Source organism: Phocoena sinus, chromosome 5 (assembly GCF_008692025.1).
Source record: "Phocoena sinus isolate mPhoSin1 chromosome 5, mPhoSin1.pri, whole genome shotgun sequence".
NCBI classification, from domain to species: domain Eukaryota; kingdom Metazoa; phylum Chordata; class Mammalia; order Artiodactyla; family Phocoenidae; genus Phocoena; species Phocoena sinus.
The window spans coordinates 76,177,817-76,201,600 of NC_045767.1; the positions used below are offsets into that span (position 1 = coordinate 76,177,817).

The following is a 23,784-nucleotide window of genomic DNA, read 5'->3' on the forward strand; positions in this document are numbered from 1 at the left end:
TAGCTAGTGGGAACCTGCGGTAGAGCTCAGAGAGCTCAGCTCTGTGCTCTGTGATGACCTAGATGGGTGGGATGGGGTGGGGGGTGGGAGGGAGGTCCAAGAGGGAGGGGATATATGTATACATATAGCTGATTCTTTTCATTGTACAGCAGAAAGTAACACAACATTGTACAGCAATTATACTCCAATTAAAAAAAAAAAAAAAAAGAGCCCAGGTCCCTAGTCATCACCTGGAGAAGAGCTGCTCAGAAGCAGCTTGTAAAACGTGCATCATCTGTGAGTGAGGAACTTTCTTGTGTGAAACCACTAAGATTTTGCACTTGTTTGTTACAGCAGCTAGCATTATCTTAATAAATTCTGCTGACGTGACTGTATTAATAGATTTGTAATTGTTGAACGATCCTTGCATTCCTTGAATAAACCCTAATTATTCACTATATATGATTATTTTAATATACTGTTTTATTTGCTAATATTTCATTTAAGATTTTTGCATCTATGTTTCAAAAGTAAGATTATCTAAAGCAGTATTTATCAAGTTGAGGCATGTGGACGTCCCACATGAGAATTACTTGGGAATGGCAGGTTCCACATGGGCATATTCCTGAGACTCAACCCCAAGTTACTGAATATTACCTCTTGGTACTGGTCTCAGGAATGTGTATTTTTAACTTCATATTGTGGATGGTTATTAACACTTACAGTAGTAAAGCGACCCCAGATGTGTGCATCTTCCATCAATAATTTCTATGGCCAATTCTCTTTCATCTCAACCCCCACTAACTCCCCATTTCAAGGGCTATTTTGAAGCAAATATAAGACATCATGTCATTTCATCTGTAAATATTTCATTATATATCTCTAAAAGATGAGGATACTTTAAAATTTTTAATTCACATGGCATAATTATATCTAAAACAATGGTAATTCCTTAATATATTCAGATATTGTTCAAATAATCCTATTTTCTCCACTTAAAATTTTTATTTAATTGTTATAAAATATCCATAACATAAAATTTACCATGTTAACCATTTTTAAGTGTACAGTTCAGTAGCATTAAGTTCTGGCCCCATTTTTAAAGTTTGTTTATTCAAATGGGAATCCAAATTAGATTTATAGAGTGGTTATTATCTCTCTTAAATCTCATTTAATACATAGATTCTTTTCCATCCATTTTTCCCCTAGAAATTTCTTTGTTGACGGAAACTAGATTGCTTGTCCAAACTTTCCCACGGTCTGAATTTAGCTTATTATATTATCATGAAATCAATTCACCCAAGAAATCAAAATTTTTAGTAGTAAAGCTAGGTGATTATTTTGACTAACCAACTTAAGATCCATGAGTCTATTACTTCCCGTCGGTACTAGCCTTGTCTGATTGTGACAGTAAGATTATATTATCAATAAATGTAACAATGTCATATGCAATTTATTAGTAAGCTTGTCGTCTTAATAAAAACGTAGGAATTATCTGTGCCTTGAAAAGTAGAGAAAAATCAGCTATACAATAAATTTTAGGAAGCAGGCTCTCTTCTTCATTATGCTTTTCTCTCTCTCATTGCATCAATTTTGGAAACTATTTTTTCATTTTAAAAATGATGTATACGATCATGCATCAGATACTCTCCTGTGTCTGGCTTCTTTAATTCCATACAACGTTTTCAAATTTCACCAACGTCTGTGTGCATCAGTAGCTTGCTTACTTCCTTACAGAGTAGTACTGCCTTTCATGAACACACTACAGTTTGTTTATTCATTCATCTTGCATTCATTTATCATGTTGATGGACTTTTGGGTTGTTTCCAGTTTCTGGCTATTATGAATATGCATGTACAAGTCTTTGTACTGACGTATACCTTCAATTCTCTCAAGTAAATATCCAGGAATTTAATTGATAGGTTATATGTTAAATGCATATATAACTTTAGAAGAAATTGCCAAACTATCTCCCAAAGTTATCATATTATGAGAATTCCAGTTCCTCCAAAATCTTTAGTTGTAAATTGTAACATAATTCATATACAATAAAATTCAACGATTTATAGTGTATAACTCAGTGATTTTTAAAGTATTCACAAAGCTGTGCATCCATTACCACGATCTAGTTCCAGAATAGTTTTACTGTACTAAAAGAAACCCCATATCCATTTGTAGTTATTCCCTATCCCCCCATCCCAGGCCCTGGAAATTAATAATCTGCTTTCTGTCTCTATAAATTTTCCTATTCTGAATATTTCATATAAGTAGAATCATATAAAATGTGACCTTTTGTCACTGGCTTCTTTCCTTAGCATAACATTTACAAGGTTCAGTCCTGTTGTAGCATGTACCAGTTCATCATTTCTTTACATGGCTGAATAATTTTCCATTGTATGAATACACCATATTTTGTTTATCCACTCACCAGTTGATGGACAGTAAGTTTCTTTGTACTTTTTGGCTATTGTGAATGCTGCTGCTATGAACATTCATGTACATGTTTTGTGTTTTCAATTCTCTTGGGTGTACATATCTAGGAGTGGAATTGCTGGATCATGGTAATTCTATGTTTAATATTTGAAGAAATTCCAGACTGCACCATTTTACATTCCCGCCAGCAATGTATGGTGGTTCAAAATTCTCCACCTGTTCACAAACACTTTTGTTAGTTTTTCTGTCTTCTTTATTATAACCACCCTGGTGGGAGTGAAATGGAAATTCACTGTGGTTTTGATTTGCATTTGCTTAATAACTAATGATATTAAGCATCTTTTCATGTGCTTATTTTCCATTTGTATACCTTCTTTGGAGAAATGTCTATTCAAGTCCTTTGCACGTTTTTTAATTATTTGTTTTTTTGTTGTTGAGTTTTATGAGTTCTTTATATATTCTTGTTAGTAATTCCTTATCATATATCTAATTTGCAAATATTTTATCCCATTCTGTGGGTTGTCTTTTCACTTTCTTGATAGTGTCCTTTGATGCACAAATATTTTAAATTTTGATGAAGTCAAATTTATCTATTTTTTCCTTTTTGTTGCCTTTTGTTATTTTTGGTGTCATCTAAGAAATCATTTCCAAATCCAATGTCATGGACATTTTCCCGTGTTTTGTTTGAACAGTTTTATAGTTTTAGTTCTTACATTTGGGTCTTTGATCCATTTTGAGTTAATCTTTATATATGATATGAGGTAGGAGTCCAACTTTATTCTTCTGCATGTGGATATCCAGTTTTCCTAGCATCATTGGTTGAAAAGATTGTCCTTTCCCCATTGAATGTTCTTGACACCGTGTTGAAAAACCATTTGACTATTTATGAGAGAGTTTCCTTCTGGTCTCTCTATTCTATTCCTCTGGTCTGTATGTCTATCCTTATGTCACTATAACACTGTTTTGATTACTGTTGCTTTGTAGTAAGTTTTGAAATCAGGAAGTATTGGTCTTCCAACATTGTTCTTTCTCAAGATTGCTTAGTTTCCAGGATCTGGATGTGTTTCTTTTTATTCATTATGCCTTTAATTTTAGACTACTTGGATTAATTTAAAATCCATATACATTTAAAGTATGTAATGTAAGTGCCTGACATTAAGCTTTTGATTACTGAGGCACCTATTTCAAAAGACATCCATCTTGAAAACCATACTGCCAACTGTATGACACAGCTACTAGCAAAACCACCAGATAAGGAATTAGGCTGCTGCCACCCATGAAAGTCTTTCTTTCAGAGAGCCCTGGGTAACCTAGATAACTGACCACTTGAGTGACCCCTCTTCTCCCTTCCTGTGCTCTAATTCCAGCTATTATGCTCTACATTAGCCAACAAAGAGTCAACCCGTGAAACCTAGATACCCCATCAATGGACTCTAATAAAGGCACAGACCCAGGTCCCACTCCCACCCCTCCACCAGACCTGGGTGAGTGGCCCTCAGGCATGCTGTGTGTTCTTCAGGATTTCTGAGGAATAAATCTTGTTCCTCGAAGTTCTCTCAAAGTTTCTTGCTGAAGTGTATCCTACAGTCATAATACAAACCACAGGAACTGGTCCAATCACAGCTATGAGTAATACAGGAGGTGAGTGCCTCAGGCATTCCTAGCCAATAGCATCACTATTGATAGGCTGGGACTGACACAACAAAGTAATTACTGAAAAGGAAGGACTTACTTCTGCCATTTAGCTATTTTCTGTATTTCTATATCTTACATGCTTTTTGTTCCTCAATTCTTCCATCATTGCTTCTTTTTGTATTCTTGCATTGTGGTATACCATTTTGATTTCCTTTCTCTTTCCTTTTCTGTATGCTTTTAGTTATTTCTTAGTGATTATCTTAAGGATTAAAATTAATATCTTACAATAACCTACTGTGAATAATGCCAACTTAGCTTCAATAGCATACAAACACTCTGCTCTTATACATCTTCATCCCTCCCTCTTTATCTCATTATTGTTACAGACTACATTGTTATATACTGTGTCCATTAACATCAATTTATAATTATTATTTTATAAACTTGCCTTTTAAATCATATAGAAAAAAGGGAGTTAAGAACCAAAAATACAGTAATATTGGCTTTTATATTTACCTATACAGTTACCTTTACCTATGATATTTATTCTTTGTATGGTTTTGAGTTACTGTCTACTGCCCTTTAATTGCAGGCTGACAGACTCCTTTAGCTAATTTTTAGGGGAATTCTAGTACAGTAAGTCCCCGACATACGAACCTTAAAGTTGCCAACTTTAAAAGATGCAAACGTGCATTAGCATGTCCAATCACATAAGCTAGTTCATGTGTCTGGTTGTACACTGTCACATGCATGCATCCTCTACAAGTGGTTGTACTTTTGGTACTTTACTGTACAGTACTGTATACAGTACAGTAGTAGAGTAGTACAGTATCTTTATTTCAAGCCCAGGATGTCCAGAAACAAGCGTAAAAGCAGCAGTGATGTAGCTGGTACTGCTAAGAAGTGCCAGCTATTGTACTATACTACTGTACTTTCCAAGGTTAGGATTAAAAATGTTTTCTTTATTTTTTGTGTTTGTTTTTTATGTTTTGTGTGAAAGGTTTATAAACCTATTACAGTACAGTACTATATAGCCAATTGTATTATTTGGGTACCTAGGCTACCTTTGTTGGACTTATGAACAAATTAGACTTATGAATGTGCTCTCAGAATGGAACTCGTTCATAAGTAGGGGACTTGCTGTAGTAACAAACTCACTTAGATTTTATCTAGGAATGTCTCAATTTCTCCTTCATCCTTGTAGCATACTTTTGCCAAATATGAAATTCTTGACTGACAGGTGTTTTTTATTCCTCTTGCAGCCTCTAAGATTTCTGAGGAGAAATTGGCTGATAGTCTTTTTAAGGGATGTGTCTTTGTGTGGGTCTCTGAGTTTATCCTACTTGGAGTCCATTGAGCACCTTGGATTTGTAGATTTATGCCTTTTGTCAAATTTGGGGAGTTTTCAGCAATTATTTCTACAAATATGATTTGTGCCCCTTTCTTTCTCTTCTCCTCTGCTGGGACTCCCATACCATATATTCTAGTTCACCTAGTAGTGCACCACAAGGCCAGTTAGGCTCTGTTCTCTCTTCTTTATTCTCAGACTCAATACTTTCAATCGTCTTATCTTCAAATTTTCTCTATTTTCTGCTGGTTCATATCTGCTTTTGAAGCCCTTTAGTGTATATTTCAATTCAATTATTGTACTTTTTAGTTTCAGAATGTCTTTTTGGTTCCTTTTTATAATTCCAATCTCTTTATTGTTATTCTCATTTTGTTCATATTATGTTCTCCTGTCTTTGTCCATGTCTTCCTTTAGCTCTTTGAGCACCTTTAACTAAGTTGTCTTAAAGTCTTTGTCAAGTAAGTCTGACACTTTGGCTACCTCAGGTATATTTTGTATTGATTTATTTTGTTCCTTTGTCTGGGCCATACTTTCCTGTTTCTTTTTACACCTGATTTTTTTTTTGTTATTGAAAACTGAATATTTCATTCAATTGGTAACTCTAGAAATCAGATTCTTCTTACAACCCATGTTTTTGTATTTGTGTTTTTACATTGGGTGTGTCTGTGCCAGGATCAGCCTCAGGTGAAAGCATAAGGTCTTCTCAGGTCTTTTCTGAGCCTTCAACTTTCCCAAGGCTTTCTAAATTCCCCCATATATGTGGTTGTTTTTGAACGTTAAAAAAAAAGAAACCAGAAGTGGCTCCTTAAAATCTCCTGGAAGCCACTTGAACCAGTGAGGGTTAACACAATGAATGCCAGTCTCTGGGTCAGTACCTCTGCATTCAGAGCAGCAATCTGCAATCAGATCACAGAATCCTGATATTTGAGGACAAAGTCCTTATTGCCTACCCTGGCTCCAGCAAGAAACACAGGATGCTGTTGAAACAGCTGCCTGCCGTGGGGCTGGGGGGTGAGGGATGGATAGCTGTTACTACACCGAGGACTGAAATCAACCAATACTAACTGAAATTTACCAGCCAAGCTTTTTTTTTTTTTTTTTTTTTTTGCGGTATGCAAGCATGTGGGATCTTCTTGGACCGGGGCACGAACCCGTGTCCCCTGCATCGGCAGGCGGACTCTCAATCACTGCACCACCAGAGAAGCCCACCAGCCAAGCTTTATGCTGTAAGCTACAAGTGTTCAAATAGACTCCAGAGTTCCAAAGCCATAATTTCAGACCGTTTCTGCCAGTACAATTGCTACCTAGGTGGACAGATGGATTCCTGGAGCTTTCTACTTCACCTTTCCTGCTGTCCACTTGGCCAGTCATTTTTGGAAAATCCCTCAAATTTGGGTTTCTATTTAAACATTCACCCACTCATTTTAGCATCTATCAGCAGATCTTGCCCATGGAGGATTATTACTGTGGTGTTTTAATGATGATCTTTCTATTTTCCTCATTCTGTCTTCACTTATTAATTGGAATTCTTCAGTGAGGCAGAACTGTTACTTCCTCTGAATTTGTTCATGTATTCATTTACTTTCATTTACTCAAGGATAATTATTCATTTACTCAAGGATAATTATTTTATTACTTATTTTATAATTCAATATTATAGTAATTAATTTTGTTGTTCAAGTTGTTCCAACTCTGGCCAATCTGAGATATTTTAGTGTGGCTCCTGTGCCTTGAAAAAAGTTTTTAGCACTGCCTTAACTTTCTGATACTACAAAATGCCCCAGACTCATACTGTTCTTTCTCAACTCACACTGTTGAATAAAGCAATACTTTAAGAATCACTGGTTCCGGAGGAGACCTTCAAGATGGCGGAGGAGTAAGACGTGGAGATCACCTTCCTCCTCAAAAATACATCAGAAATACATCTACATGTGGAACAACTTCTACAGAACACCTACTGAAAGCTGGCAGAATATCTCAGACTTCCCAAAAGGCAAGAAACTCCCCACATACCTGGCCACGTGGCTGACAGGGTCTTGGTGCTCTGGCAGAGTGTCAGGCCTGTGCCTCTGAGGTGAGACAGCCAAGTTCAGGACATTGGTCCACCAGAGACCTCCTGGCTCCACATAATATCAAATGGAAAAAGCTCTCCCAGAGATCTCCATCTCAACGTTAAGACCCAGCTTCACTCAACGACCAGCAAGCTACAGTGCTGGACATGTTATGCCAAACAACTAGCAAGACAGGAAGACAACCCCATCCATTAGCAGAGAGGCTGCCTAAAATCACGATAAGGTCACAGACACCCCAAACACAACACCGGACATGGTCCTGCCTACCAGAAACACAAGATCCAGCCTCATCCACCAGAACAGAGGCGCCAGTCCCCTCCACCAGGAAGCTGACAACCCACTGAACAAACCTTAGCCACTGGGGGCAGACACCAAAAACAATGGGAACTATGAACCTGCAGCCTGCGAAAAGGAGACCCCAAACACAGTAAGTTAAGCAAAATGAGAAGACAGAGAAACACATAGCAGATGAAGGAGCAAGGTTAAAAACCCACCAGACCAAACAAATGAAGAGGAAATAGGAAGTCTACCTGAAAAAGAATTCAGAGTAATGACAGTAAAGATGATCCAAAATCTTGGAAACAGAATGGAGAAATTACATGAAATGTTTAACAAGGATGTAGAAGAACTAAAAAGCAAACAAACAATGATGAATAACACAGTAAATGAAATTAAAAATTTTCTAGAAGGAATCAATAGCAGAATAAGTGAGGCAGAAGAATGGATAAGTAACCTGGAAGATAAAATAGTGGAAAAAACTACCACAGAGCATAATAAAGAAAAAAGCATGAAAAGAATTGAGGACAGTCTCAGAGACCTCTGGGACAACATTAAATGCACCAACATTCGAATTATAGGGGTCCCAGAAGAAGAAGAGAAAAAGAAAGGGACTGAGAAAATATTTGAAGAGATTACAGTTGAAAACTTCCCTAATATGAGAAAGGAAATAATCAAGTCCAGGAAGCACAGAGAGTCCTATACAGGATAAATCCAAGGAGAAACACGCCAAGACACATATAAATCAAGCTATCAAAAATTAAATACAAAGAAAACTATTAAAAGCAGCAAGGGAAAAACAACAAATAACATACAAGGGAATCCCCATAAGGTTAACAGCTGATCTTTCCGCAGAAACTCTGCAAGCCAGAAGGGAGTCACAGGACATATTTAAAGTGATGAAAGCGAAAAACCTACAACCAAGATTACGCTACCCAGATAGGTTCTCATTCAGATTTGATGGAGAAACTAAAACCTTTACAGATAAGCAAAAGCTAAGAGAATTCAGCATCACCAAACCAGCTTTACAACAAATTCTAAAGGAACTTCTATAGGCATGAAACACAAGAGAAGGAAAAGACCTACAATAACAAACACAAAAAAATTAAGAAAATGGGAATAGGAACATACATATCGATAATTACCTTAAACATGAATGGATTCAATGTTCCAACCAAAAGACACAGGCTCACTGAGTGGAAACAAAAATAAGACCTGTATATATGCTGTCTACAACAGACCCACTTCAGGCCTAGGGACACATACAGACTGAAAGTGAGGGGATGGAAAAAGATATTCCACACAAATGGAAATCAAAAGAAAGCTGGAGTAGCAATTCTTGTATCAGACAAAATTGACTTTAACATAAAGACTATCACAAGAGACAAAGAAGGACACTACATGATGGATCAAGGGATCAATCCAAGAAGAAGATATAACAATTGTAAATGTTTATGCACCCAACATAGAAGCACCTCAACACATAAGGCAAATGCAAACAGACATAAAAAGGGGAAATCAACAGTAACTCAATCATAGTAGGGGACTTTAGCACCCCATTTTCACCAGTGGACAGATCACCCAAAATGAAAATAAATAAGGAAACACAAGCTTTAAATGATACATTAAACAAGATGGACTTAATTGATATTTATAGGACATTCCAACCAAAAAACAGAACACACATTCTTCTCAAGTGCTCCTGGAACATTCTCCAGGACAGATCATATCTTGGGTCACAAATCAAGCCTTGGTAAATTTAAGAAAATTGAAATTATATCAAGTATCTTTTCCGACCACAACTCTATGAGACTAGATATCAATTACAGGAAAAAATCTGTAAAAAATACAAACACATGGAAGCTAAACAATACACTACTTAATAGCCAAGAGATCACTGAAGAAATCAAAAAATACCTAGAAACAAATGACAATGAAAACATGATGAACCAAAACCTATGGGATGCTGCAAAAGCAATTCTAAGAGGAAAGTTTATAGCAATACAATCCTACCTCAAGAAACAAGAAACAGCTCAAATAAACAACTTAACTTTACACCTAGAACAATTAGAGAAAGAAAAACAAAAAAAAAACCAAAGTTAGCAGAAGGAAAGAAATCATAAATATCAGATCAGAAATAAATGAAAAAGAAATGAAGGAAACAATAACAAAGATCAATAAAACTAAAAGCTGGTTCTTTGAGAAGATAAACAAAATTGATAAACCATTAGCCAGACTCTTCAAGAAAAAAAAGGGAGAAGACTCAAATCAATAGAATTAGAAATGAAAAAGGAGAAGTAACAACTGACACTGCAGAAATACAAAGGACCATGAGAGATTACTACAAGCAACAATATGCAAATAAAATGGAAACCTGGAAGAAATGCACAAATACTTAGAAAAGCACAACCTTCCAAGACTGAACCAGGAAGAAATAGAAAATATAAACAGACCAATCACAAGAACTGAAATTGAGACTATGATTAAAAATCTTCCAACAAACAAAAGCCCAGGACCAGATGGCTTCACAGGTGAATTCTATCAAATATTTAGAGACGAGCTAACACCAAACCTTCTCAAACTCTTCCAAAATACAGCAGGGGGAGGAACACTCCCAAACTCATTCTACGAGGCCACCATCGCCCTGATACCAAAACCAGACAAAGATGTCACAAAGAAAGAAAACTACAGACCAATATCACTGATGAACATTGATGCAAAAATCTTCAACAAAATACTAGCAAACAGAATCCAACAGCACATTAAAAGGATCATAAACCATGATAAAGTGGGGTTTACCCAGGAATGCAAGGATTTTTGAATATATGCAAATCAATCAATGTGACAAACCATAATAACAAACTGAGGGAGAAAAACCATATGATCATCTCAAGACATGCAGAAAAAGCTTTTGACAAAATTCAATACCCATTTATGATAAAAACCCTCCAGAATGTAGGCATAGAGGAAAAACTTACCTCAACATAATAAAGGCCATATATGACAAACCCACAGCCAACATTGTTCTCGATGGTGAAAATTGAAACCTTTTCCACTAAGATCAGGAACAGGACACGGTTGTCCACTCTCACCACTATTATTCAACATAGTTTTGGAAGTTTTAGCCACAGCAATCAGAGAAGAAAAAGAAATAAAAAGAATCCATATCAGAGAAGCAGTAAAGCTGTCACTGTTTGCAGATGACATGATACTATACATAGAGAATCCTAAAGATGCTACCAGAAAACTACTAGAGCTAATCAATGAATTTGGTAAAGTAGTAGCATACAAAATGATTGCACAGAACTCTCTTGTATTCCTCTATACTAATGATGAAAAATCTGAAAGAGAAGTTAAGGAAACACTCCCATTTACCATTGCAACAAAAAGAATAAAATAGCTAGGCTAAGGAGACAAAAGACCTGTATGCAGAAAACTATAAGACACTGATGAAAGAAATTAAAGATGATACAAACAGATGGAGAGATATACCATGTTCTTGGATTGGAAGAATCAACATTGTGAAAATGACTCTACTACCCAAAGCAATATACAGATTCAATGCAATCCCTATCAAACTACCAATGGCATTTTTCACAGAACTAGAACAAAAAATTTTACAGTTTGTATGGAAACACAAAAGACCCCAAATAGCCAAGCAATCTTGAGAAAGAAAGACAGAGCTGGAGGAATCAGGCTCCCAGACTTCAGACTATACTACAAAGCTACAGTAATCGAGACAGTATGGTACTGGCACAAAAACAAATATAGATCAATGGAACAGGATAGAAAGCCCAGAAATAAACGCACGTACATATGGTCACCTTATCTGTGATAAAGGAGGCAAGAATATACAATGGAGAAAAGACAGTCTCTTCCATAAGTGGTGCTGGGAAAGCTGGAGAGCTACATGTAAAAGAATGAAATTAGAACATTCCCTAACACCATACACAAAAATAAACTCAAAATGGATTAAAGACCTAAATGTAAGGCCAGACACTATCAAACTCTTAAAGGAAAACATAGACAGAACACTCTATGACATAAATCACAGCAAGATCCTTTTTGACCCACCTCCTAGAGAAATGAAAATAAAAACAAAACTAAACAAATGGGACCTAATGAAACTTCAAAGCTTTTGCACAGCAAAGGAAACCATAAACAAGATAAAAAGACAACCCTCAGAATGGGAGAAAATATTTGCAAATGAAGCAACTGTCAAAGGATTAATCTCCAAAATTTTCAAGCAGCTCATGCAGCTGAATATCAAAAAAACAAACAATCTAATTCAAAAATGGCAGAAGACCTATATAGACATTTCTCCAAAGAAGATATACAGATTGCCAACAAACACATGAAAGGATGCTTAACATCACTAATCATTAGAGAAATGCAAATAAAAACTACAATGAGGTATCACCTCACACCAGTCAGAATGGCCATCATCAGAAAATCTACAAACAATAAATGCTGGAGAGGGTGTGGAGAAAAGGGAACCCTCTTGCACTGCTGGTGGGAATGTAAATTGATACAGCCACTATGGAGAACAGTATGGAGGTTCCTTAGAAAACTAAAAACAGAACTAAAGGAACGAAGGTTCCTTTTCTAAGAAATTAAGGTTCCTTAGAAAACTAAAAACTACCATACGACCCAGCAATCCCACTATTGTGCATATACCTGGGAAAACCATAATTCAAAGAGTCATGTATCACAATGTTCATTGCAGCACTATTTACAATAGCCAGGATATGGAAGCAACCTAAGTGTACACTGACAGATGAATGGATAAAGAAGATATGGCACATATATACAATGGAATATTACTCGGCCATAAAAAGAAGTGAAATGGAGTTATTTGTAGTTAAGGTGGATGGACCTAGAGTCTGTTATACAAAGTGAAGTAAGTCATAAAGAGAAAAACAAATACCATATGCTAACACATATATATGAAATCTAAAAAATAAAAATGGTTCTGAAGAACCTAGGGGCAGGACAGGAATAAAGACACAGACATATAGAATGAACTTGAGGACACAGGGAGGGGAAGGGTAAGCTGGGACAAAGTGAGAGAGTGGCATGGACATATATACACTACCAAATGTAAAACAGATAGCTAGTGGGAAGCAGCAGCATAGCACAGGGAGATCAGCTCAGTGCTTTGTGACCACCTAGAGGGGTGGGACAGGGAGGGTGGGAGGGAGATGCAAGAGGGAGGGGATATGGGGATATATGTATATGTATAGCTGATTCACTTTGTTATAAAGCAGAAAGGAACACACCATTGTAAAGCAATTATACTGCAATAAAGATCTTAAAAAAAAAAAGAATCACTTGTTCCTTTTATTGGAGAACAGTATTGTGAATCAAGAGCTGAATTCTAGGTGTGTTCATTGCTACCAGAGTATTGCTGCTTCTAACACAATTCACTGATTTTTTTTCGTGTGAAAACAACCTTGTATTCCTGGGACCAATCCCACTTGATTGGAATGTATTCTTCTTCTTTTAAATTGCTGGACTTAATTTGCTAATATTTTGTCAAAATTTTTCATACCTATATTTATAGGAGATATTTTTCTGTAGCATTCTGTTTTTGCAATTTCTTTGTCAAGTTTTTGTATCAGGATAAGTTGGGAAACTTATGCACCTGTTCTAATTTCTGAAAGAATTTGTTTATGATTGGTAATTAATTATTCATTAAATGACAGAAACCCTTGACAAACATCAGGCTAGAAGGAAAACCACAGCCCTCTTTTTACTGGCCTTCTATTGATATTTTCCACTTTATTCACATGTAACTTGATGAAGTTCTACTGTATATTACTGAATAGTTTTTTATTTAAGCAAAGTCAAAAAAGGTCAAGAAAAAAAAATCCATCTTATATAAGGTGAGTTAATTTTCAAATATTAAAAGTTAGTTTTGTTCTTTGTAAAATATAGTCTGTAGACAAAAAAGGACTTTTTCCTTAGTTTCATTCTTACAATACTTCATTCAAAAACTCATAAATTATCCAAATGAACCACTGTACCTATATATTTCAATAGCTCTCATATCTTCATCATCAAATTCATCTTCAGCTTCCTTCAACTGTGCAAGAGTCATCTTTTCGTATGGTTTAACTAAAACAAAATAAGTTGTAGTTAACTGAGTTATTTAAAAGCCAATTTTACTTTAGAGTCACATGTCTAGAAAAAACAATATATTAGACAAATGGAGATCAAGAATATCTTCAATGTTGCAGTTTCTCCAGCATATAAACTATATTGTGGCTGACTGCTTCAGGTTTGTTTAAGGTGCTAATACTCCCTCAGAGTTCACAGAACTACCAGGCTGCATTTAAAAGCAGATGTGAAAATCAATTAGACCTCATAAATTTGGACTTCCTCAAGTACCTGGAAATTTTAACAAATAATACATTTTATATAGAATGATCAAAACAGAAAGTAATCACAAGGTAGAGAAATATGATAGAGGGAAAAAAAGCTCACTAGATTAGATACCAGGGCATTTCAGCTCTGATATTAACTAGCATGTAACTTTCAACACATGAATTAGAAATTTTAGGTGTCAGCATCCTAATTTCAAAAGTATGGGTGGGATTTAAATTATTTCTAATGTCCTCTCTCCCTCTAAATTCATGAAATACATGATCACTGTCATAACTGTATTATTCCCTTCACCCAGCCCACCAAATGCACAACTATACCCATTGCTTCTTTCTGTAAACGTAAAACCATTTCTTCAATTTCATCTTTTGGCTCTTCTTTTGGAGGAAGAATGCCAAAATCTCTTAAAATTTCATTCCATTCTGTATCTTCATTTGGATCCTATATAAAAAAAATAAAAAATCTATTAGCACAGTTGTGCATTTTAATATTTGTAAAATCGATTTCCAACCATGTAATTGTTCATGAACTCTACAGGTAAACTAGAAAATTAGTTTCAAAGAATAGAACAAAATGGCCTACTTTTTTCCCATTTCCCATTTCCGTAATGCAACTACATACTTCGATAAAAAGAATACATCCTCTACCCTCAAAGATACACTGAGATGCTTAATAAAAAATAAATCTGAAAAACATATATCAAATGTTAATGAAGAAACCTGTAAGTCACGGAAAATTCTCTGAAGACTATAAAAGGCAAAACCAATCCACATCATGCAAAATACTGTTTTCTTTTTCTACATAAGCATTGAAGACCTCAAGGTGGACTTGCTTCTCTTCAGCTATATAGCTTCATGGAATTCTTACTCCCAAGTTAAATCTTAGAAGAGGTTAGGAATCGTTTCATAGTTCAATTTTTGTCTAACCATAATTTCTTTCTTTGAAACTTAATCTTGTTTTCCATGTTACTTAGGCTTTGATGTTTTATTTGCTGCTCTTCCTGAAATTGTCTGTCATATATCAACTATATTGTCTTTCTAGTCTGCTGTCCCTTTTCTCTGAGGTTTTCAGAGAAAAGGAGAACTTAATTATATACATGAGTAAATACTGCTGCAAACAAAGTAAAGGATAGCCTTGAATGAGCTCCACCTCCGGGTATTCACATCCTGCATAATCCCCTCTCCTTGATTATGGGTGGGAATCATGGTATGCTTCTAATCAGTAGAATATGGCAAAGGTAAAGGAATATAATTTCTTTGATTTAATTCCATAAGATCGTAATTTCCATCTTGCCAGCATTCTCTCACACTTGCTGACTTTGATAAAGCAAGCTGCCATACTGTGAGGTCCCCCATGGAGAGAACTATGTGACAAGGAAAATGTAGTCAACAATCAGCTAGACACTGAGATCCTCAGTCAAATAGCTCCAAAAGAACTGAATTCTGCCAACTACCATGTGAATAAACTTACAAGGGGATCCTTCAGATGTACTCTGTTGTACCTTCAGATTCAACCCCAGCTCTAGCTGACACTTTGATTGCAACCTTGTTGGAGAGTCAGATGGCCCAGCTAAGCAATGCCTGGATCCTTGACCCATAAAAACTCTGAGATAATAAATGTGTTATTTTAAGTCACCAAGTTTGTGGTGATTTGTTATGCAACAATGGATAACTAATACAGGTATCATCTTATTTCTCCTCTTCATCCTACTCTTTGGGCAAAGTTTTCGTTTTTTATTCACACTGGTCTCTCTATCCACAAAATCTTCTGATCTCCATTCTTTCTATATGTCTTAAAACAATTAAGTCACCATCAGCAGGAGTTCTGCACTCGGTAATTGCAGACTAGATAATTTAGATCAAGCCTCTTACTGAGAACAGCTAGTAAAACTGGACAAAATAGATGAGAATTAATTTGAAGGCACTGAAGAATCAACAAAGCAGTGAAGAGAATTATGGTAAGAAAATCCTGGATGAGAAGTAGACCCAGAGAAAGAAGCTCTATGTTTGGGTCCATTCCCCTTCAATCAACTACCAATTCTGAAAGAGGCCAAGAGGCTGAGAAATTGAATAAAGGTGCACAGATTCGAGCATAGTGACCAAAGACAGAAATCAATAAGAAAATGATAACTAGGAGATCATCATATATTTGGAATTTTAAAAAAATTCTAAATGACCAAAGGGTCAAAGAAGAAATCACAATGGAAATTTAAAAGCATTAGGAATTGAATGATCATAAAGCCACGTATCAAAAATATGTGGGTTGCAACGAGAGCAGTTCATGAAAGGAATTTTACACCCTGAATTTAACATATTAGAAAATGGAAAAGGCTTACAAATTAATATATAAGCATCCAACCTAAAAAGCTGGGAAAGAACATCAAAATAAACCAAAGGTAGAAGGAAAGAAGTAATAAAGATGAAAACAGAAATTAATGAAATAAGAATTGAATATATAATAGAGTGGGTTAACAAGACCAAAAATTGGGTCTTAGAAGAAGACTAATAAAATAAACACTTGCCAAGACTGATAAAGAAAAAAAGTGAGAAGACATCACCAGTATTAAAAATGAAAAAGGGGAACTCCTGACAGATAATACAAATATTTAAAAAGAAAAGCCTCTCTATTATGTTTTGCTCATATTTTTTTCTACTTTAAGGTGGAAGCTTAGATCAAACTATAAACCTTTTTTTTCTTTTCAAGCACACACAGAATTTTATTTTTAGTCTTTTTTTTTTAATTAAAAAAATTTTTAACATCTTTATTGGAGTTCTTTTCTAATTATAACCACTTAAAGCTACAAATATTCCTTTAACAAATTATTTAGCTGCATCCTACAAGTTTTGGTATGCTGTATTTTTATTAGTATTTAGTTAAAAATATTTCTAATCTTATGATTTTTTGCTGACATTTTTATTTGGAAGGATACTGCTTAATTTTCAAATATTTTGGACTTTTCTAGGTATCTTATTAATGATTTCTAAGTTACTTCTGCATGGTCGGAAAACATACTTTAAGGTTTTGATTTTTTGAAATGCATGTACTTGTTTTATGACCTAGCATATGGCATATCTTAGTAAATGTTCTACATAGTGTGAAAAGAATGTGTATTTTGCCACTGATGGGCTTTTTTCTCCACAAATCAATAGATTTTTGACAGATTTGTTCAGATCTTCTACTCTGCGATTTCTGTATCTAGTTGTTCTATCAATTACTAGGAGGAGGGGTGTTAAAATCTCTAGTTATGATTGTGGATTTGTCTACTTCTCCATCAGTTTTTGCTTTATGTGTTTGAAGCTTGATTATGCAAATCCTCAGCTATATCTATGATATTTTCCTGATGAATTTCTCCTATCATTATAAAATGTTCCTTTTTATTTCTAGTAGTAATCCTCATCTTGATGTCTATTTTGTTTGTTACTAATATAGTTTATACCCCTTATTCCTAAGTACTGTTTAAATAACATGTCTTTTTCAATCCTTTTACTTTAACCCATCTGTTTCTTTGTATTTAAAGTGTGTCTCTTTTAGCAATATGTAGCTATGTATTGCTTTTTAAACTATTCCGATAATCTCTACTTTTTAATTTAAGTGTTTACTCCATTTACACTTACTATAATTGTCTTTTTAATTTTTATTGGAGTATAGTTGCTTTACAGTTTTGTGTTAGTTTCTGCTGTACAGCAAATTAATATAATTGTTAATATTAGATGTAGAACTACTATTTTCCTGTTTTTAATTAGTATTGTTTGCTTTATTGTTCCTCTGTTCCTTTTTTGCCTTCTTTCGGTTAATTAAATATTTTCTAGAATTATGTTCTTTGCAACTGGCCTTTTAGGTATACATCTTTGCATTATTGCTTTAATAAATGTTCTAGAAATTATAATGGTATCTTTAACATATTACAGTTAGTATTGTAGTATTTTACATAAAATATGGGAACCTCACTTAGTTCCATTTACCACTATCCCATCCTTTGCCTTACTGCTGTTATATATATTAACATTTACAATATATCTGAAACCCTATAATACAATGTTACAATTTCTACCCTAAACAATTATAATGTCTTTTAAGAAAGATAAATATATTTAGTTTTTAGAATTCACCCACATATTTATCATTTAAGGTGCTCTTCACACTTACTTTTAGATCAAGTTTTCCACCTGATGTAATTTCCTTTCAGTCTGAAGAAACTTCTTTGCATTTCTTACCCTTCAGGTCTGTGGAACCTAATTCTCTCAGTTTTCATATTTCTGAAAATGTCTATTTTTTCCCAGTTTTTTTTGATGGATAGTTTAGCTGGATATAGAATTTTGGTTTGAAAGTTTTCCCTCCAGGATTTAAAGCATTTTAAAAAGCCTTCTGGCCTCCAATGTTTCTGATGAGAAGTCAGCTGTCAATCATATTGCTGTTCTCCTGTATATACAAAACATACACACCTTTACATTATGTCTTTTCTCTGGATGTTTTCAAGATTTTATCTTTTGATTTCAGAAGTGTGTCTATGTGCTTGACGTGGTTTTATTTGTATTTACCCTCTTTGGAGTTCCCAGAACTTCTTAGATTGTTAAGTTTATGTCTTCCCTCAAACTCTGGACAATTTTATCCATCATCTCTTTAATTTTTTCCTGCCCCCCCACCCCATCCTTCCTCTCCTTCTAGGATTTTTTTTTTTTTTTTCTGGTATGCAGGCCTCTCACTGTTGTGGCCTCTCCCGTTGTGGAGCACAGGCTCCGGATGCGCAGGCTCAGCAGCCATGGCTCACGGGCCTAGCTGCTCCACGGCATGTGGAATCTTCCCAGACCAGGGCATGAACCCGTGTCCCCTGCATCGGCTGGCAGACTCTCAACCACTGCGCCACCAGGGAAGCCCCCCTTCTAGGATTTTTGACAGGATGTTACATGTATGTTAACCATGTGTTACAGTTAGATGTATGTTAACCAACTTAACAATGTCCCTTCAGTTCACTGAATCTCTATTCACTTTTTTTTTTTTTTTTTAATATTTATTTATTTATTTATTTATTTATTTTTGGCTGTGTTGGGTCTTCGTTGCTGCACGCAGGCTTTCTCTAGTTGCAGCGAGTGGGGGTCTACTCTTTGTTGCAGTGCACAGGCTTCTCAGTGCAGTGGCTTCTCCTGTTGCGGAGCACGGGCTCTAGGCGCACGCGCTTCAGTAGTTGTGACACGCGGGCTCAGCAGCCGTGGCATGCGGGCTCAGTAGTTGTGGCTCGCAGGCTCAGTAGTTGTGGCACACGGGCTTAGTTGCCCCACGGCATGTGGGATCTTCCCAGGCCAGGGCCCGAACCCGTGTCCCCCGCACTGGCAGGCGGACTCTTAACCACTGCGCCACCAGGGAAGCCCTCTATTCACTTTTAATATTTTTCTCTCTGTTCTTAAAGTTGGACACTTTCTATTGATGAATCCAAGTTCCCTGACTCTTCTGCCATCAGCAATCTGCTGTAAAGCCCATTCAGTGAATTTTTTATTTCAGTTGTTGATCTTTTCAGTTCAAGAATTTCCATTTGGAGAGACGAGGGAAAGATGGCGGAAGAGTAAGACATGGAGATCACCTTCCTCCCCACAGATACATCAGAAATACATCTACATGTGGAACAACTCCTACAGAACACCCACTGAACTCTGGCAGAAGATCTCAGACCTCCAAAAAGGCAAGAAAGTCCCCACGTACCTGGGTAGGGGAAAAGAAAAAAGAATAAACAGAGACAAAAGGATAGGGATGGGACCTGCACCAGTGGTAGGGAGCTGTGAAGGAGGAAAGGTTTCCACACACTAGGAAGCCCTTTCACGGTTGGAGACTGCTGGTGGCAGAGGGGGAAAGCTTCAGCGCCATGGAGGAGAGCACAGCAACAGGGGTGCGGAGGGAAAAGCGGAGAGATTCCTGCACAGAGCGTCAGGGCCGACAGGCACTCACCAGCCCGAGAAGCTTGTGTGCTCACCCACCGGGGCGGGCGGGACTGGGAGCTGAGGCTCGGGCTTTGGTCAGAGCACAGGGAGAGGACTGGGGTTGAACACAGCCTGCAGGGGGTTAGTGCACCACAGCTAGCCGGGAGGGAGTCCGGGAAAAAGTCTGGACCTGCTGAAAAGGCAAGGGACTTTTTCTTCCCTCTTTGTTTCCTGGTGCTCAAGGAGAGGGGATTAAGCGCACTGCTTAAAGGAGCTCCAGAGACGGGTGCGAGCCGTGGCTACAAGCGCGGACCACAGAGACGGGCATGAGACGCTAAGGCTGCTGCTGCCACCACCAAGAAGCCTGTGTGTGAGCACAGGTCACTATCCACAGCCCTCTTCCAGGGAACCTGTGCACCCGGCCACTGCCAGGGTCCCGGGATCCAGAGACAAATTCCCCGGGAAAACGCACGGTGCACCGCAGGCTGGTGCAATGTCACGCTGGCCTCTGCCGCCAGAGGCCAGCCCAGCACTCCATACCCCTCCCTCCCCCTGGCCTGAGTGAGCCAGAGCCCCCGAATCAACAGCTCCTTTAACCCCGTCCTGTCTGAGCAAAGAACAGACGCCCTCTGGCGACCTACACACAGAGGCAGGGCCAAATCCAAAGCTGAGCCCCTGGGAGCTGTGAGAACAAAGAAGAGAAAGGGAAATCTCTCCCAGCAGCCTCAGAAGCAGTGGATTAAAGCTCCACAATCAACTTGATGTACCCTGTATGTGTGGAATACATGAACAGACAACGAATCATCCCAAATTGAGGAGGTGGAATTTGACAGCAAGATTTATTATTTTTTCCCCTTTTCCTCTTTTTTTTTTTTTTTTCCTTTTCCTCTTTTTGTGAGTGTATATGTGTATGCTTCTGTGTGAGATTTTGTCTGTATAGCTTTGCTTCCACCATTTGTCCTAGGGTTCTATCCGTCCGATTTTTTTTTTTCTTCTTTTAAAATGAATTTTTTTTCTTAATAATTATTTTTTATTTTAATGACTTTATCTTACTTTATTTTATCTTCTTTCTCTTTCTTTCTTTCTTTCCTTCCTTCCCTCCTTCCTTCCTCCCTCCCTCCCTTCTTCCTTCCTTTCTTTCTTTCTACTTTTTCTCCCTTTTATTCTGAGCCGTGTGGATGAAAGGCTCTTGGTGCTGCAGCCAGGAGTCAGTGCTGTGCCTCTGACGTGGGACAGACAACTTCAGGACACTGGCCACAAGAGACCTCCCAGCTCCACGTAATATCAAACAGCGAAAATCTCCCAGAGATCTCCATCTCAACACCAACACCCAGCTTCACTCAACAACCAGCAAGCTACAGTGCTGGAAACCCTATGCCAAACAACTAGCAAGACAGGAACACAACCCCACCCATTAGCAGAGAGGCTGCCTAAAATCATAATAAGTCCACCGAAACCCCAAAACACACCACCAAACGTGGACCTGCCCACCAGATAAACAAGATCCAGCCTGATCCACCAGAACACAGACACTAGTCCCCTCCACCAGGAAGCCTACACAACCCACTGAACCAACTTTAGCCACTGGGGACAGACACCAAAAACAATGGGAACTATGAACCTGCAGCCTGCAAAAAGGAGACCCCAAACACAGTAAGATAAGCAAAATGAAAAGACAGAAAAACACACAGCAGATGAAGGAGCAAGATAAAAACCCACCAGACCCAACAAATGAAGAGGAAATAGGCAGTCTACCTGAAAAAGAATTCAGAATAATGATAGTAAAGATGACCCCAAATCTTGGAAATAGAATAGAGAAAATGCAAGAAACATTTAACAAGGACTTAGAAGAACTAAAGAAGAAACAAGCAACAATGAACAACACAATAAATAAAATTAAAAATACTCTAGATGGAATCAGTAGCAGAATAACTGAGGAGGAAGAACGGATAAGTGACCTGGAAAATAAAATAGTGGAAATAACTATTGCAGAGCAGAATAAAGAAAAAAGAATGAAAAGAAATGAGGACAGTTTCAGAGTCCTCTGGGACAACATTAATTGCACCAACATTCGAATTATAGGGGTTCCAGAAGAAGAAGAGCAAAAGAAAGGGGCTGAGAAAATATTTGAAGGGATTATAGTTCAAAACTTCCCTAATATGGGAACGGAAATAGTTAACTCCAGGAAGCATAGAGAGTCCCATACAGGATAAATCCAAGGAGAAACACGCCAAGACACATGTTAATCAAACTGTCAAAAATTAAATACAAAGAAAACATATTAAAAGCAGCAAGGGAAAAACAACAAATAACACACAAGGGAATCCCCATAAGGTTAACAGCTGAACTTTCAGCAGAAACTCTGCAAGCCAGAAGGGACTGGCAGGACATATTTAAAGTGATGAAGGAGAAAAACCTGCAACCAAGATTACTCTACCCAGCAAGGATCTCATTCAGATTTGATGGAGAAATTAAAACCTTTACAGACAAGCAAAAGCTGAGAGAGTTCAGCACCACCAAACCAGCTTTACAACAAATGCTAAAGGAACTTCCCTAGGCAAGAAGCACAAGAGAAGGGAAAGACCTACAATGACGAACCCAAAACAATTAAGAAAATGGGAATAGGAACATACATATCGATAATTACCTTAAATGTAAATGGACTAAATGCTCCCACCAAAAGACACAGATTGGCTGAATGGATACAAAAACAAGACCCATATATATGCTGTCTACAAGAGACCCACTTCAGACCTACGGACACATACAGACTGAGAGTAAGGGGATGGAAAAAGATATTCCATGCAAATGGAAATCAAAAGAAAGCTGGAGTAGCAATTCTCATATCAGACAAAATAGACTTTAAAATAGAGACTATTAAAAGAGACAAAGAAGGACACTACATAATGATCAAGGGATCGATCCAAGAAGAAGATAAATCAATTGTAATTATTTATGCACCCAACATAGGAGCACCTCAATACATACGGCAAATACTAACACCCATAAAAGGGGAAATGGACAGTAACACATTCATAGTAGGGGACTTTAACACCCCACTTTCACCAATGGACAGATCATCCAAAATGAAAATAAATAAGGAAACACAAGCTTTAAATGATACATTAAACAAGATGGACTTAATTGATATTTATAGGACATTCCATCCAAAAACAACAGAATACACATTTTTCTCAAGTGCTCATGGAACATTCTCCAGGATAGATCATATCTTGGGTCACAAATCAAGCCTTGGTAAATTTAAGAAAATTGAAATTGTATCAAGTATCTTTTCCGACCACAACGCTATGAGACTAGATATCAATTACAGGAAAAGATCTGTAAAAAATACAAACACATGGAGGCTAAACAATACACTACTTCATAACGAAGTGATCACTGAAGAAATCAAAGAGGAAATCAAAAAATACCTAGAAACAAATAACAATGGAGGCACAACGACCCAAAACCTATGGGATGCAGCAAAAGCAGTTCTAAGAGGGAAGTTTATAGCAATACAATCCTACCTTAAGAAACAGGAAACATCTCGAATAAACAACCTAACCTTGCACCTAAAGCAATTAGAGAAAGAAGAACAAAAAAACCCAAAGTTAGCAGAAGGAAAGAAATCATAAAGATCAGATCACAAATAAATGAAAAAGAAATGAAGGAAATGATAGCAAAGATCAATAAAACTAAAAGCTGGTTCTTTGAGAAGATAAACAAAATTGATAAACCATTAGCCAGA

At 36.9% G+C, this 23,784-nt stretch overlaps 1 protein-coding gene across 1 annotated transcript in view; it reads right to left on the reverse strand.

Moving 5' to 3' along the window:
• Positions 1 to 23,784, reverse strand: part of PDCL2 (phosducin like 2) — a 48,223-nt gene that overhangs the window by 17,571 nt on the left and 6,868 nt on the right. Inside the window, exons 2-3 of the mRNA XM_032632806.1 lie at positions 14,448 to 14,568; positions 13,770 to 13,860 (exon numbers count right to left, since the gene is read on the reverse strand). Coding sequence (XP_032488697.1) covers positions 13,770 to 13,860; positions 14,448 to 14,568 — 212 coding nt within the window. The remainder of the gene's footprint in view (positions 1 to 13,769; positions 13,861 to 14,447; positions 14,569 to 23,784) is intronic.